The 18,331-nt window shown below is 35.0% G+C and overlaps 1 protein-coding gene across 1 annotated transcript in view; it reads right to left on the bottom strand.

Annotated features, from left to right (window-relative positions):
- Positions 1 to 4,984: 4,984 nt before the first annotated feature.
- Positions 4,985 to 18,331, bottom strand: part of LOC150076765 (soluble calcium-activated nucleotidase 1) — a 34,568-nt gene continuing 21,221 nt past the window's right edge. Inside the window, exon 4 of the mRNA XM_090386909.1 lies at positions 4,985 to 5,861. Within this exon, the coding sequence (XP_090243035.1) occupies positions 5,491 to 5,861 (371 nt within the window). The 3' untranslated portion in view covers positions 4,985 to 5,490. The remainder of the gene's footprint in view (positions 5,862 to 18,331) is intronic.

Genomic DNA, 18,331 nt, shown 5'->3' with positions numbered 1-18,331 from the left:
CAATTTTTAAACAAGGATTTTGATGACAGAGGATTGTCATAATCATATTTGTAATTATCATAAACTGATTTTCAAACAAGAGCATGGGGGAAGATATATTCCCCATCCCAGAAAGATTGTTGGTAACCATGTAAAAAGGAAATCAACAATAATTTCACATTAATAGTTCTTAATAGTTCATTTACATTTCTGATTTTTCTCCCTATATAGTGAGTATGCTACCTACACACAAGGTTGTCTGGGTAGCATATTCACTATACAGGCAACCCCCGCATAACACGGTACTTCTACGTTTTCCACGGTTTTGCTCTAACAAGATTGATAAATTGCGGAAATCCTCACACAACATGGTATTTATATAACACTGTTTTGCTCTAACACAATTAGAGAATTTCAGTAAATCTCACATAACATGGTATTTTTGAGCTTTTGTGCTTGGAAAACCCTGCTATTATGTTGGTTGTAATTTTTCAACATTTCCACACTTTTTGAATCCCCTGCCGTTGACTCACTAGTCAAAAAAAAATATTGAGAAATCGCTGTATTTTATTTTGTTGGGAAATCGCCGTGTTATGTTCTATGCTATTGAACTTGTGGAAAAATCTAGATTTCAAAGTTTTATTACTATCGGAGAGCATACCAGGCCATTCAAAAGATGTAAATCATCTAAACGTTGAAGTTTTGTTCCTACCACCACAGTTGTACTTCTTTCATTCAGCCATTAGATCAAGGCATTATATACCCACCTTTAAAACTCATTACATCAGAAAATTGTTACAATGGATTTTGGACAAAATCGATTCCAATCTATTGAAGTAATGGAGGCATGGAAACATTTCTCAATTGTGGACTGTATCAGAATCATAGCTTTATCACTGAAAGAAGTAAAAACCGTCAATGTTAAATGTGTGTGGAAAAATGTATGGCCAGAGTCCATTCATTCAGGAAATATGGTCAAACGGGCAGAAAATGGAATCAGTGCAATAGTGGAGCTTGCTATGTCAATAGGAGGGGAAGGTTTTGATATGACTGCTGAAGCCCTCATGGGTAACAGTTAATAGAATAGTCCCCCTACTGGATGTAAAAGACCTGAGTTCGAATCCTGTTGATGATGGGAGGAATTTTTATGGGGCTTTTTCACAATGTGGCTGAGTTAGTCGGGCTCAGGCGAGGGTAGCATGGTTTTTTCTCCCGGAACCTTGGGTTTTTCATCCAGCAAAAGAAAATTGACCTCAGGACATGCAATTTATAGACAATATACACAGAGTAACATGGCCTTAGTTGCCTATGCTCCTAAAAAAAAAAATTATTACTGAAGATGTTCAAGAATTACTGGCAGAAAAAGAGGGTGGTGAAGTGGATTTTATGGAAATGGCATTGGAGGTAAAACCAAATCAATTGAGAGGATGATAGCACATGAAAATTCTAAACTTCCAAATTTAAGCAAGAGGTGTCAGAAAAGTTACCACAGGAATAACTGGCTTGTGGCAGCCAACAAATTTTACACTAAAAAGCATAGGGAAGGCATAAAGTTAGCCGAGCAATTAGAATCTTATTTTTTGAATGCAGATTCTTGAATGAAAGAAGCCCAAAGTTCAAATGGGAGCTTCAAAAAATGCTTAGTTCCATACGATGAAATTCGCAAAGATTTATCAAGCAAAAGCAAATAAATCCAGATTACTGATTTTTAAAAGCGAGTAGAAGATACATGAAATCTAGAATGGTGTATTTTTGTTAGCTTTTGGAACATAAACCCCCCCCCCCTTTTGTACTTTTTCTTAGTCTTGTATAACACTGTTTTGCACAACATGACATTTTATAGGAACCTAATTACCGTGTTATACAAGAGTTACCTGTATATGGGGAACCTAATATACAGTAGTTCTCTTAGATAATGGAAGAGAATTCATAATTGCAATTATCATAAGACTGCTATGAATACATCACTGACACACCATTTGGGGGGGTACACCCCTATGACTTGTTTAAAAATCTCAAGTGATAATAACAAATTTGATTTTTAAACAAAGGCCATGGGGAGGGAAGAATATATTTCTTTTCATCAAAAGATTGTTGTTAATAGTGCAAAAAGGGAAGCAATGATAATTTCAAAGCTGTTCCACAATAACAGCCCTTCACTTTTCTATTCTGATTTTAAACAGTCATGTGGGGGGATATATCTCCTGTCTCCACAAGATTCTCTGCATAACATATTAACTATAGTTGCAGTGCATTATATGCACTACTTTACTCAGATAATAGTAGAGAATACACAAATGCAACTATAAAATGGATTTTTACCGACATGAACTGGTAAACCCTAAGTTTTACCATATCAGGTGTAAAAGTCCAAAAACTTGAAATGTATTGATATTTTAGACAAAAGCATGAAATATCAACACATTTCAGGTAAATCCTAGGATTTACTGATTTCAGGAAGTAATACATATAAACAATAATTTACTATCTCACATTAGCATGAATATTAACAAAACAATGAAAAGACAGACACAAATACTAAAAAAATTTCTTTTACTCAAAAAATAACAAAGTCCTCAAAATGGCTTCATGAAAGGCATTTCAGCAACAACCATTCAGTTTCAATTTCCCTTTCAAAGGATAAAATTTTCTCTTCAAACAGCCGTAATGTGACAGTGCAACCTTCAAATAACACAGCTGGCTACAATATAATTTTGGATATATTACAGGTAAAATTATTTTCCCACTGCTACCACCACCACTTAACAATGAGAATTTTTTTTAACTCACAAGAAGTATAAAAATGTATAGTAGTTTAGTATCATATATGAGTTGAATACTATGCCACACAAGAACTCAGTTATGATATCCTTAGTTTAAAACATCTCAGCATAATGTCAAACAAGGCTCAACCCCAATATATATCAGTTAAGAATTATATTATTTTGCTTCTATTAACAAAAATAGTTAAAAAGTCAAAGAGCATGGCTATTCATAATGTCAGTTTTAGACACTTTATATAACATGATTGTGAATGAATACTTAAAATTATTTTTTCTGGTCTCCATTTTAAAAATGGATAAAGTTGCTGTACTAATGTTATTTACAAAAAAAAAATTAGTGTGTGTATGTACTGTGTATGCACGAAAGATGCTTTATGTGAAAACATCCTTGGCTTGGAAGAAGGACCCAGAACAAGCAATGCACTCATCCACAAGGCCCCTTAACCTTCATCAGTCTACAAGGTCTGTCCAATAGGCCTACATCCTCCAGAACCTCTAACTCATGCAAAGAATATTAGTCTGCCACCAGTGTGAAGGCCTACTAATGAAGTTTAAACCAGAAGACAGTAGGCAGCATTTAACTCAGTAGCTCACTAATTTTTATCTTCTCAATTTACCTACCAGTCAACATTCTCTAAGAGATAATAACATGTGATTATGTTAAATTCTCTGTTTATTGTTATTTAGTTTTCTAAATTTAATATATGTTAATTATAGTGCTAATGTTTTTCCATCCTTATTCCAAGAATGGAAAAATGTTAGCATAGCATATTTCATTTGATCAACCCAATAGTGTATAATCATAGTTTTGAAAAGCAGAAATATGGGTTGTGCATGATTAGGAAATATAATACCAGTCAGGATACAAATGACTGAAGAACACAATTTTTTTTTGCATAAATAACACCATTTCTTTCAGATCCCCATCCCTCCATAATATCATTTATATGTCATAGTATACATTTATTGTACATACTTTCTGTAAATTAAAAATAATGGGGCTTTGCAAGTTTGTATTTTCAAAAATTTTGATAAATATTTCATAAATGTCATAATGTGAGAGGGAGAGAGCTGTTCAAAGACCTTTTATAGTATGTTTTGTTGTAATACAGATATTATTCCTGACCCCTGTGTTAGTTCAAGGTTGCAAAGTATATACAGATATTATAGAAATACATAATTAACTGCAAGTTCTATCAACAATATGACCACTCCAGAATGCATGTAAAATGTGGTAATGCAGCTGATGTTAAAAGGAACTCTCCAAAATTTGCAAAGTGTGAATGCTTTGAGTCTATAAGTCTGGATTTGCATGAAATACTACAGCAGAGAACATAAATTATATTATACAAAGATATAGGCAAATTTTTTTTCTATATCTAGAGAAAATGGCACAATTTAAACTATACTATAAGGTTCTCTTTTTATCAAGCTACTGGTTACAGCTGTTTTATTTGAATTACAATTGTCCATATATATTCAGATAAAGTTCAGCGAAGAAGTTATCTTTGCAAAATAAATTAAATGCGAATAAAATATATGTAAATAGAATTCTTTGTCTCAATTATATTTTAAAGCTTAGTAATATGACTACTGTATTTTCAAAATTGAATTTAAAATGAGGTATCACATTAGGGATAATGTAGAAGCTAAAAGATGTGCTTCAGAACTCCCTGTTAAAAATTATCAATACTGTCATGATTATTGCACAGTATCAAAGTCAACTGTTATCCAATATCAACAACCTTCTTCATTTTCCCCTGGCCAAAAATATGCAACACGTTTCTTGTTTGGGATTACCAATTAAAAAAAAATAAAAGATACATATAAGTTTATTTTACATTTTTAACTACACTATTACATAACAAACACAGCTTTAGAGCTTTTAACAATTTTACTCCGATCTTTCTTACTGAAAATATGTTTAGCAGTAAAGCCCTTATCAGAATATGTGATCTAACGCTGCTTTACAATTTACAAAAAATGTGCTGCAAATATACATGTGAAATTAAACCATATCACAGAAGGATTAATGTTAAAAACCATTCTCATATGTTTACTCTTCAGTTCTATTTACTCAGGTTATTTAAAGCAATGTGACACCATATAACTTATCTGTGTAATATTTGAGGTGAATAATAATTTTTAAATAGGTATTTCAAATAATTATAATGATAACACTGAGAAATTTAATTGTACATAGAGCTCATATATGCACACCAGTATTTTCATTAGTAAAATTCAAATAAGAGCAGGAAAATTAAGGGGAACTGTGTGTTCAATGTTACTTTTATAAAGTTTTTTTAGATCCAAGATTTCTCTATAATACATAAAATAACAACCCTCTGAACTGTTTCTGGCAATTTCATGCCAGATTTATCACTCTAACAATAAATGAATAGCTGTCTTGTTGACTATACATATATATGCATATCTGTCAAATCATTTTCAAGAACATATTCTTCAATATGTGTAATTTTTAACGCAATAAATACAACCATAATTTGTACTTCCACAAGTTACTATCCATTAACCTCTATTATGCCTATAATTCATAATATGATGCCATATTATGAACATTGCATTATCATTCATAACATTTTCGATTTGAAAAATGTAATTTTTTATTCAAGATACACTCAGGTCATAGTTAACAAAATATCATTAAATATTCAGTAACTGGTAGTACAATCATTTATTTAAATAATTTAACACTTACACAAGGACATCATATAAATTCAATACCCTCATACTTGTATCCCCCAATTTCAACCTCTGGCATAAAAATGTCTCCATTAATAGTAAAAACAGTAATGTATGTCGAAATCTTCCCTTCAATTTCTTCTGATTTTAATGCAACTAAAACTGAATCTGAGGTTCCTGGAATAAATTTAAATGACGAAAATCCATGTGTCTGTAATAATGGTCCAACTGTTTTAACAGTAACCTCCGAAAAGTTTTCAGACGTTTCCAACAAAATATTGGTACCACGTTTTTCATCGTCTTTTTCATTGTACTGACTTGTACTTGCTCGCCGTGGCAAGAAAAACCACTTATTATGATAAGTGCTCCAGGCAACAGCTTCGTGTATCATATAACCTAAAACAGAAAGGGGGAAGAAAGATTCCAACTGATAAATAACCAAATTTCAAAATACATGTGTAAAAATTGCAATTAATTTTTGTATCTTATTGGACTAGTTTTAAACGAATATATTAATTATGAAAATGAATTCAAATCAAGCTAGTTTATATCTAAAACATTAGGCAAGCACAAAGTGAATTAATTAAATACGAGTGGATACATACACATTTATTTATGCTTAAATTATGCTATTGCAGCATCCACATACAGAACAAATTTCCAAAACCTTTCCTAATGAAAGTTATGAACATGCTAATGTAGAACTAATATATATATATATATATAAATAAAAGTCATCAATCATGGGGACAAGACAATAAAAAAAAAAAAAAAAAAAAACCTTCATGTCTATGAATAACAAGATTCAGTGGTAGACTGCCTTAAAAAAATTAAAGCTTCATAAAACAAGTTAATGTATACAGTACATTAATTTTAGGCACATTTGCTTGGTTCGCATGTAAAGCAACAGCTTTTATGTGTGACCCAAGAACATTTCATTTCTACACATCTGCCATATTACCCATTCATTCTTGCAACCATGCATGGCAACAAATATAATATCCAGTGTTTCAGCTACAATATACAGTATATGGATAGCCTATTTGATATTCATGAAAAAAATAACTGCCAGATTTCTATTGGTCAAATTTTAATGAAATTTGAGAATGCTTGACAAATTGTTCTAAAAGAGCAAAATATAAAATTTCATGAAAATCCACCCATCACTGAGAGTCAAACTATCACATGTTGAGTGATGGACAAAGAAATAATTTCTGGATTTCTGTTGGTCCAATTTTAATGAAATTTGGGATGGCTTGACAAATCTTTTTATAAGGCCCAAATATCTTGGGTATGAGGTTACTATTACATTGGTTAAGATTTTTGCAGTTTCAGCGAATGCCAAGTTTACATTTATATTTAGTCTTTTTATTGACTTAATTGTTATACTAAATTATTTTCTATAAGTAGTTTTATAGTTCTAGCCAAGCTCAGTGGTTTATTTTGAATTTAGATAGCGATTTTGAAAGTTAATACTTAATGTCTGTAGATTTTACGTTTGTAACTTGTCGCCACTGTTATACGATATGGAAGGTTTAGAGTAAAACTAGATAATGAAATACGTAGCATTGTATTAGAAATCTGTTAGATTAGTATAGTATTATCAATAAAATTTATTAATCTTATTAAATTTCATTCTTAATTAAATTATACTTAAATGGAATCATGACCCAGCAAAGCAGCATTCACAGAATAGCCAGAGTGCTGTGGCTCGCGGGAGAACCGAAGGGGGTGATTCTTCCACGCATCACAGTCTAAAACAATGCATGAAATGTGAAATGTTTGCAGACCTGTCTAGAACAGGACATGATCTAGCCAAGGAGGATGCCTTTGTGTGTATGTGTGCTAGGTGCAGAGACTGTGAAGTAATTAGGCGCCAACTCACGGTTTTGATGGGCGTCTATGAGAGTTTGAGGTGTAGGGTAAATGTCCTTGAAGAAATTAATATGAGGGGGCCCATCAAGCTCAAAGCTGCCCAACTCAACAACAGAACTCACTTCTGTGCATCAGGCAACACAGCGACAATCTCCAAGGCAGAATTCGCTGGTCCCACAGGAACTAGTTATTGTCGGTGACCCTATTGTCAGGAAGACAGGGAATATATTATGCAAAAAGGATAGGTGGAACAGGACCAGGGTATGTCTGCCAGGGGCAAAAGTTGATATTGTTGTACACGTTGGCACTAATGACCTTAAGAGTAAGAGATCTGCAGATTTACTTAAGTACAGGTCAATGCTGAAAAAAAGTTGCGAGTTAGAGTTAAATTTGAAAGTGTCTGCAATTCTGCCGAGACACGATAGAAGGGAGTATATGATGAGAGCCTTGTCTATCAATTCGGCTCTGGAGATGTGCAAGGCTCACGGAGTAGAATTTTTTTTTCAACGTGGTCTGTGCTTGCTAACAAGAGAAACTGCTTCTACAGGGATGGGATACACTTAAATAGAAAGGGTGCAAGAATATTTGCTGATGCTATAGAGGCAGTGTTAAGTGGGTCGGAAAACTACTAGTTTGGGGGGGATTCACAGACTAAAAGATTAATGATAGCTGCAGTCAGAATCGAAAGTGATTCTTGCACTGCTTCTATTGTAATGAGCAGCAGCCTAGAGAGCAAGTTGCTGGAGATTTCAAGAGCTGCTGGGAGTCATCATGGAACAAGTAAATACATGGGCTTTGTTAGGGTAACTAAGAGTAAGAACAAGTGCATGTACACTAATGCTAGAAGTATAGTAAATAAAATTGATGAATTTGAAGGGCTGATCAAGACATGAAAGGCAGATATTGTTGGGATATCAGAGACATGGTGTCACACATATTTAACCAGTGCAGAATTGGAATTTAGGGAGTACAATGTGCACAGAAAGGACAGACAGGATAGGAAGGGAGGAGGGGTTATCTTGTTAGTTAAGAAACGCATAAAATCTAAGGAAGTGTATCCAGTTGACACGGGTGGACAGTTGATTACGTCTGGTGTGATATAAACACTGGGAAAGGGAAAATGAGAGTAGGAGAATGTTATAGGCCTAATGATGCTGGTGATGACTACAATGAACAGTTGTGCAGAGAAATAGAAATAGAATATTGACTGGAATTTGTGGGTTGGTCATTCGCATGCTAGCAAGACTTTTATGGATTTATTGGAGGATTGTTTTCTACAGCAACATGTTTGAGGGGCAACCAAATGGAGTAATACCCTTGATCTGATTATCAGCAGTGACAATGCATGCATTAGGGATTTGCAGATAAAGGAACCACTAGGTGACAGTGATCACAGTGTACTGATATGGGATTTACTTAAAGATGTAACTACGATCAAGGGCAAAGGGAAGGGTTTTTGTTTTTGTAAGAGTGACTACAGAGGTCTCAGACAGTTTTTAAATTCCATAGAGTGGGATCAACTGATGATGTCACCAACAGTGAATTCTAAATGAGGAAGCCTTCAAGGACTTAATCTTGGAGGCTACTAGGCTTTTCATACCAACTAAGAAATACTGCTCAAGGTTCAGGCCTAAATGGATGTCAGAAGAATTAACAAGGCTTTTGGCAGAGAAGAAAAACGCATGGGATGCATATAAATTATCAGGCCGCACAGCGGCCTACGACAGATATAAACTAGTCTGTAGTCAAATCACAAAGGTTAGGCAGGCGAAGGCAGATTACGAGAAATCTTTGACAAAGGACGCAAAGAGTTCTTTACTTACGTAAACTCTAGAAGGAAGGGGATGAATCAGATTGGTCCACTTAACATAGACGGTTTAACTACTGATGATCCTGATCAAATAGCTGATAAACTGAATGAGTATTTTGCATCTACATTCACATATGAGGAGTTATTCAGGGAGGGGAATGCCAGAAGTTTATCAAAATAACAGAGAGCTAAGTGATTCTGTGATAACTGAGAGCAAAGTGGAGGAGAAATTGTTGAAGTTAAACATAAAAAGTCACCTGGGACAGATGGAATCTATCCAGTTATAATGAAAGAGGCAGGAAGGAAGTAAGCAAACCCTTAGCCATAATAATGAGCATCCTCAGAGTCAGGGGAGGTTCCCATGGACTGGAGATGTGCAAATGTATCCCCAATTCACAAAGGGTGACACAAATAATTATAGACCTGTTAGTTTAACTTCTGTTCTGGGGAAAATAACGGAGTCACTGATTAAAGAGGTGATACAGGATCAGTCAAGGCAAGAGAGCAGCAATAGTTCAGACACAGCATGGGTTTCTTAAGGGGAAGTCTTGTCTGACCAATTTGATTGGATACTACGATGTGGTCACAAAGGAACTGGATGCTAAAAATAATTTTGATATCATATACTTGGATTTCAGGAAAGCTTTTGATACTGTTGCACATGGAAGACTGCTGTACAAATTGGAGTGGTGTGGCATTAAGGGTAAGTTGCTACAATGGATAAAGTGATGGTTGAGTGGGAGATGGCAGAGAATGGTAATAAATGAACATTGCTCTATGTGGACTAATGTTATTAGCGGAGTTCCCCCAGGGTTTGGTGCTGGGCCTATTGTCGTTTTGTGTATTTATCAATGAAGGTATATCAGGCTTAAGTTTGCAGATGATACAAAGGTTGGCAGGGTTGTTAATGACACTAAAGACAGTATTGCTCCTGCAATAGGATCTTGAAAGGTTAGGCAGATAGGCTGAGATGTGGCGCCTGAAGTTTAACATTGACAAATGCAAAGTACTGCATGTAGATAGCAGTAACCTCTGTGGTACTACACTCAGGGAGGTGGAGAATTAAAAAGACCTGGGGGTAATTGTGCAGTCAGATATGAAGTTCTCTGAGCAGTGCAGACGGGCTGCCAAAGCAGGTCATGGAGTTTTGCCAATGATATATAGGAATTTTTCTAGCAGAGACAAGGAGGTGATTATCCCTTTGTATAAGGCAATGGTCAGACCACACCTTGGGTACTGTATACAGGCCTGGAAGCCTCATTTTAGGAATGATGTAGAGTTGTTAGAAAGAGTACAGAGAAGAGCAACAAGACTGGTGAGGGGAATGAAGGGATCCTCTTATCAAGAGAGGCTTAAGTTCTGTAAGTTGCAGCATCTGGAGACTAGGCACCTGCAAGGTGATCTGATTGAGGTGTATAAGGCCTTGAATGGTTTGAGCAGGCTCAATGCTGATGGAATACTTCCGCTTGCTCAGACTAAGAACCTGAGGGGACATAGATTCAAATTGAGGAAAGGCAGTTGTAGAATAGATGTGCGGAAGTTTGCCTTTAGCCAATGGGTAGTTGATTGCTGGAACAGACTTCCATCTGTTGTTGTGGAAGTTGATAGCTTAAATAAACTTAGGATTGAACTAGACAAACATTTGGAGTGACCGGATGGATGAAATGGGAAGGGTTTTTTTTTTTTTTTTTTTTTTTTTTTTGGCTGATGCTGTATAAGCTTGCTTTCTTGCATCATATGCCTCAACTAATGCTAATGATAATATAAAATTACATGAAAATCCATCCATTAGGAGTGAAGTATTACATGTAGACAGATGGTCAAACATGGCAAAGACAATAGGCACATTATTCATATGTGCTAATGCACCTAAAAAATTACATTCTTTATCATGAAAGCACCAACATCTCAAAATTGCAACAACATTGGCATGAATTATTCTGGTGTTGTGCTACAAATATTTCCTTTAAAGAAATAAAAATAAACACATTTATAAACTTTTATTTTTTGCAAGAAATTCTATAAACAATTATGTCTATTCACAATACAGTGCCTCAAAGTGTACAGCTAAATATTTTATTTTAACATGTTGCTGCCTTGTCAGAAGGTGAGCAAGCATCCTGTCAGTACAAATACAATATAATGTAACCTGATGACAATTTATATCTGAAGTACGAGAAATTATACTTGCAAGTGGTGGTGAACATATATGCAAATATACAAGGAGATGCTGAGCTCTAAAAATTTCCTAACCATCTGCAAATACTCCAGGTGGTTGACAGAGCAGTGTATACGTATATATGCACATTAAGACTTAAGGACATCCAAACTCACCACTCTAGGAAACCCTAAAGAATTTTGCAATAGGCATTGCCAAAATTCTATATACATTTAATATAAAGTATTTCCAGATCCCTAGAATCAAATTCTGAGCTATACTAGGCAAAATAAGGAATATTCTCTGCTCCACAGAAGAATGACATTTTATAAATTCAACTACTAAACTAAATATATAAGAACAAAAAAGCTAAACTAAAATTTAGCTAAAGCCTAAATATCAGCTCCAGATGATAGAGCTGATATTCAAGTTACACTTGTAAAACAAGTGCATCACAGTTCAGCCAAATCTGGTCATTCTACAAACACCACCTTCTCTGCTTGCACTTTCATGCGGTGAACTGTTAGTCCAGTTTTCACAACCAAATTCTTTATTCCTCATTCCACCCTGATTGTTCATCTTTTATATGGTCGAATCTCTTCACAGAGACCCCTTTTTTAACATTTCAGCACATTATAATGACCATGTGGTAATGTCATGGCTGATTTCCCATAAGCCTAATGCTACTTGACATTTGTTATAATGACCTTGAAAGACAAATAAATTCTCTATAATGACCAAAAAATTTTCCACCACTCTCAACATCTTATTTTTACTTTTTTAAAAATGCTCTGCCACTGAAAAAGCATATTTCGACAGATTATTTTAAAGTCTAAACCAATTCCCCTGCATATGGTTAGACCTTGATATACAGGGTGATTCACTACCAGTGCGACAAACTTGCAGGAGGTGTAGGGGGCACAAAGACGAATCGGAATCACATAGCATTGCAGGGTCCGGAATGCCTTCGTCATGCGGTAGAGGACGTTGAATGGGAGGTTGCGTGAACAGCGATCCCGCTGGAAGTCAGCATTTGCGAACCGTTTCTGTTGAAGAAACCAAGTAGCAAAATTCCTCCGGAGTGGATAATCCGCAGGCTCCAATGATTGGACACGTTGCAGATGGTATGAACTCATTTGGTTTGTTGACAGTATCCTCCATACAGTGGATTGGGAAATACCCAATCGTTGGCCTATCGCTCGAGTACTCGCACACGGATTGCCTTCTGCAAGACGTAGGACATTCTCCTCATTGTCTGGCGTCCTCGTCGTTCGCTCTCGATTCATGGTACCTCTCGTGAATCAACCAGTCTCACGTAACCGTCTGTGCACACGTGCGAAAATTTGTATGATGAGGAGCACGCCTGTGCGGGAAACGTTCCTGGTACAAGCGCAGAGCGGCACGCCCGTTACAGTCCGCAGCTCCATACGCAAGGTGCATGTCGGCCAGTTCAACGTTTGAATACTCGTCCATCCTACTGCCTCGGTAACCAGGTCACAAATGCTGACTTCCAGCAGGACTGCTGTTCACGCGACCTCCCGTTCAACGTCCTCTACCGCATGATGAAGGCATCTTGGACCCTGCAATGCTTTGTGATTTCGATTTGTCTTTGTGCCCCCTACACCTCCTGCAAGTTTGTCGCACTGGTAGTGAATCATCCTGTATATGTAAGTATGTGTACATATATAGATACATATGTGGTACTGTTATGGTAATTACAAATAATTTATAAACACAATCAATGCAAAATATGCAAAAATTTTCATTTTCTTTTAAATGTTCCAACTTTTCTTTGTTCTTTTGCTGATTTTATGAACTATCAATATAATGTATTTTGATAAAAATTACCATTTTTCTCGTTCTCCCTTGGGGAAGGGGGGGATAGCTATAAAACACTACAACTTTGGTGGTTGACAACCTTTTATTATTTTTTTTTATCATGGGTCAATCTATGGTTTCTGCAACATCTGATGTGTTAATTCAATATTCTGAATGAAATATAAAAAAAAAAAAAACTTACAATCACAACTGGGTGGGTGGGAAGTCACTCCCTCTATATTGGTGAACCATACTTAGAAATGTTGCAAAATTTTGTGTGGCCTACAATTTCTGCATGGGGAAATGCTCAAGAGTTGATGTTTATGCAAGATAGTGCTCCCCTGCATTTTGCTTTGACTGTTAGGGAGTGGCTCAATGAGCATTTCCCAGGATGCTGAATAGGCCATCGGGGACCCAAAGAATGGCCTGCACGAAGTCCAGACCTAACCCCATGTGATTACTTTTTATGGGGATGGGCCAAGGAAGAAGTGTAAAAGAGTAAACCTAAAAATATTGATGAACTTGAAAACAAGATCTGTCAGGTTATCTCTGGTGTTCCTGTCCAATTCTTAAGGAAGCCCATTTAAAAAAATGTGTGGAAAATGCTGAGGGTCCCACCGAGTTTTAACTTTCAGGAAACTAATGGCAAACAATAAGCTACAAAAAAAAAAAAAAAAGTGCAGCACTATTTTGTATATTTTAGGAAATATAACATTTTTAAAATAGGGAATTACTTCCCACCCACCCTGTAGTAAGCAATTCATACATTTGTCATCTGTCTAGTAAATAAATTTCTTTTTATACTCAGTACAGCCATCTGCAACCAGAAGAGTTTACAACTTCATCATAACTAATTATGACAGTTGATATAGCAGTGCAACAATTAGGAATGTGGCTGCACATTTTTTGTGGCATTGTAATGGTCAAACTTGCAACATGTGGTACAAGAACAGCGTCCAAATGTGCACAGCTTATGGCTGTACTCTCATAAATTATGATGTATCTTATTTATTTACATTTATAAACATTGAACTTAATCTTAATGCTCTTATTAGCTTATGAAGGGTTTCAAGTAATCATTACATGAGGGTCATTTGAGAGTTATGAATTTTATTAGTTATTTATTTTTTCATAACCCTTCTATAAATAATCTCAGTAAATCTACTCCTACCATACTGAACACATTACATTCTATTTCATCTCCATTCCCTTGATCTTCTGATAGAAAAACATTAGAAAATTCCTAGATATTCTTGATATTAAGAAGCCTCCAAAACTTGATAGCATCTTTCTGCTTGATCCTAAAACTCCATACTTCAGAGTATTTCACTTTTAATCTCTTATTCCACTGGTGGTTTTTATTTTTTCCTTCTGCAGAGAAATATCCTCATATCCAACTCAATATCAATAATCCAATATCCTAAAAGGGTGACAAAATTCTCTCCTCTTTCAATTGTAGTCTCACTGCACTTACCTCAACCCTTTTAAAATATATATATGGAGAATGTGTTGTATGCAAGTTACTATTATAACTTGCATACTAATTTGGTGTAATTTCCAACATGTTCACCATATTTTATATTTAGTATTATAAAACTACACAAAGAAGCCTTTACATGCCAATAATTATTTCAAATATACTATGACAGCAAATTCTGCAAAGTACATAGTGTACCTTGGTCTAAATATCACATAAAAAAATACTGAGCATTTATATTTCTGTCCATGGTTTGTAATTAGACCAAAATGACGACTTCACTATTCTGATATAAAGTCATTGTACACTGATGTACATCCTCAGAAAGCATTAATGACTAACATCAATCTGTGAACAGAATATCTTGTTAAGAAATATAACCAATGCAGAAGTTAGTGACATAATCAACTTATTAAAAAAATATATTCTGCTAGCAGCAAATTATTTCACTCATGGGGAGACCTTTTGCCAACAATTATTTGGGGTTCCAATAGGAGGAGCAATAAGTTAGCAATAATTGTCTTGTCAGGTTATGACAAGCATCATGGCAAGATCCAATCTTCCTTATATTTCGAGCGTACAGCTCTAAAACAGTGTTTGCAGGCCAGACACTAGGTAGTCCACTAGACAGAACTTACTGGAAACTCTCTCTAGGAGGCATTCAAGCTAGTGTATAATTTTGCTGCCTTTATTCTGCCAGATAGTAACTGCAGGGAGTCCAAGTAGTGAGTGCAGGGGAGAAAATTGTCGAGACCATGATATGTCAAGGAACTGGGTATATTCTTGTTATGTGTGCACTGTATCCATAAATATCATTACTTCATGCAACATGTCCTCCTCACCTTTTCTTACTACTGAATATATGAATAGTGAAACTAATAGAACAAACTTATCTTCAAAAATATCTAAACCTCCTAAACACTTCCTCATTCATTTCACAAACATACATGGTCTCAGTTCCAATCTCAATAACGCCCATTTCCATTTAGTCTGCCAAGCCCCACCTACTTTTAGTGAGAGAATCCCAATTATCTGTTGATTCAACCACTGCTCATCTCGGTTGTCCTAATTATTCACTGTATAATTCTTTTTGCTTCAAAGGTAGTACTTGTGCATACGTTTGCTCTGACGTTCCCTGTCAGAGACTTAGTAATTTGGAATCTCCTATTTTCATTCTTTTCTGGCTTAAAATCTCTCTATCCCATTCTGTCAAATTCTTCTGTTGCCTCTATCGTTCTTCCAACTCTAATAATCACTTGGAACTCCTTGACTTCCTTTCTTTGAAACTTTCCCCAGGCCAACTTTCCTAATGGTGAGGTAACTTTTCTTGGAGATTTTAATGTTCATAAATCCAACTGGCTTCTGTTTTCTAGTCACACAGGATTTGCTGAGACTTCTGTAATTATTATTAATGACCTCTCACAGATTGTTCATTTGCCTACCAGAATACCAGACAATTCTAACTGCACAGCCAACACTCTTGTTCTTTTTCTCATGAACAACCCTTTTCAAGTACACGGTTGAGGCAAGTGGTCCTCTAGGCCCCTCATATCACAACTTAGTGATGGTCTCTTCTCCAATGGAGCCTTTCTCTTGTGACCATTCTCAACCTCATATTGTTTGGCATTACAAGGATGCAAAATGGGATGATCTGTGAGATTTCTATTCTTCTTTTTCTTGGTTGGATTACTCTTTGAATATAAATGTCATACTAACATTTATGTTCAAGCTGATGAAGAGTTCCTCATACTCAAAAGCTACTTTTGCTTTATTTTATTTAATTTAATTTATTCTATTCATTCAGTTTACCTTAATTTTGTACCTGTAGTTTCTATTAAAGGTTACTCCCCCATAGCTGAGGGGTCAGGAGTAGGAGTGCAGTAGCACAAGCTCTGAGTAGACCGGGGTTCAAGTCTCTGACTGCTAAATACGGTTGATCTGTCAACCTGCACTGGACCAGCGTGGCAGATTATGGTCCATGTCCCTCAACATTAATTGTTGAGGAGGCTTCCATCTTGCAGTGGGTTTGATGATGGCTGCAGTTTACCTTTACTTTACTTTTACCTTGTTTGTAGCTGCAATTTCATTATTATTATTATTAACTATTTCCGTCTCTCTGGTGGAGAACAATATTCACACTTCCTATACCATGGATCCTGGAGTAAGAGGCCTATTTAGTTTGAAACTGATATGTTTAACTGGAATTAAACACTTATGTTCCTTAATCAGTATCTCAAAGTATGAAGAATTCACACATTTGTAACATAATGAGTTACAACAGTAAAGATCCAAAGCAGTCAAATTAACAAAATGTGACTTACTTTCTCTGGAATATTTAGATGCCTATAATCTGTAATTTTTAAATCCATTCATTTAATTTTTGTCTGAGATTAATTTAAAGCTGATTTATATTTATAAATCATCTTTAAAAGCTGATATATATTTAAGAACTTTAGGGAAAAAATAAAATCTGACATTGCTGTTATCTCCTTCCAATTAACTTCCTTTTCAAGAAAGTTAATGCTAAGTTGACAAAGACATGTTAACATTCTGTTTCCTTTGGAAACAAGCTGAATTTGAATACAGCTGTTAAAATGTTTCTTTTGAGAAGTATAAATTAAATAAAAACAAGATAAATAAATTTGTTCTCGACAGAGATTACATTAAGATGTTACTTGTTTAATGATATCTGAGAAATTTATTTAGACAACAATTGCAAAAAATATGGAAATAAGTTCCATTAAAGTTCACTGAATGTTCTGCTTGAGTTTACTTAAAAATGGCATGGTAATATTTTGTACAAAACTAATATCATGAAGACACTTGAACTGCACCTCCTACCACGATCAGTTTGCTAAGCCATTATTTATGCAGTGCTTCATCATGAATAATATATAATAAAAATCTGCAAGGGTTTTGACAGTAATTCAGTTCTATTTGGTTGTTTATAAAGATCAAACGCAATTAAAATATATAAAGTTAGCATTTTATATTATTTTGCTTATAGAATTTTAGTCCCTTTCAGATTACAGTAATACAAAAATTTAAGGTAGTATTGTTTCATTCATGTAATGTTTAAAAGACTGACAAACTTTTGGCTGCAATACCTCAGGTCATAATATAACAAATTTTATGCAAATATTTCATAAGGTTTTGGTATTTCATATCAATCATGAAGAATTTAGATTGATGTTTAAGTAAAAACTTTCTGTGAAGACTGTTTATGACAACTGCATATTTATTTTCTCATTTTAGATTATTTTTTTAAATATTCAAGCCATGTACTGAAAAATCTCTTGTACTTTCCTCTCTTTAATTTAAAAGTTTAACTGAAACTCATAAAAACTTATGACAATCTTACCTGTTTGTCTTAACTTCGCAGGCAGTGGATATCTATTCTCTTATAGAAAATTTGAAGCTGCTCATATTAGTACAACTTTTGTTACCTTATGGTAGTTTGTGAAGTCACACATGCATGAACTTGTGTGAATGTATTATAGCAAGTAAGGCTGATTGCTCAGAACAGCTTAGATTGAATTTTCATCTTAATGGATTTCTTTGCAAAAAAAAAAAGTCATTCTCCCTTCCCCTGATCTTAACAATATATGTTTTCACAAGAAGCATGCCTCGCTGTAATTCTCAAGAATGCAACTACTGAATCTGCAAAGTATATTCTAAAATTCATTTGGACACCATTATTTTTCAAGTAAATGGACATTTAATACTTA

This window comes from Mastigoproctus giganteus, chromosome 12 (genome assembly GCF_048544385.1).
Source record: "Mastigoproctus giganteus isolate SK-2022 chromosome 12, ASM4854438v1, whole genome shotgun sequence".
Classification (NCBI taxonomy): domain Eukaryota; kingdom Metazoa; phylum Arthropoda; class Arachnida; order Uropygi; family Thelyphonidae; genus Mastigoproctus; species Mastigoproctus giganteus.
This window is presented reverse-complemented; position numbering and strand designations above follow the sequence as displayed.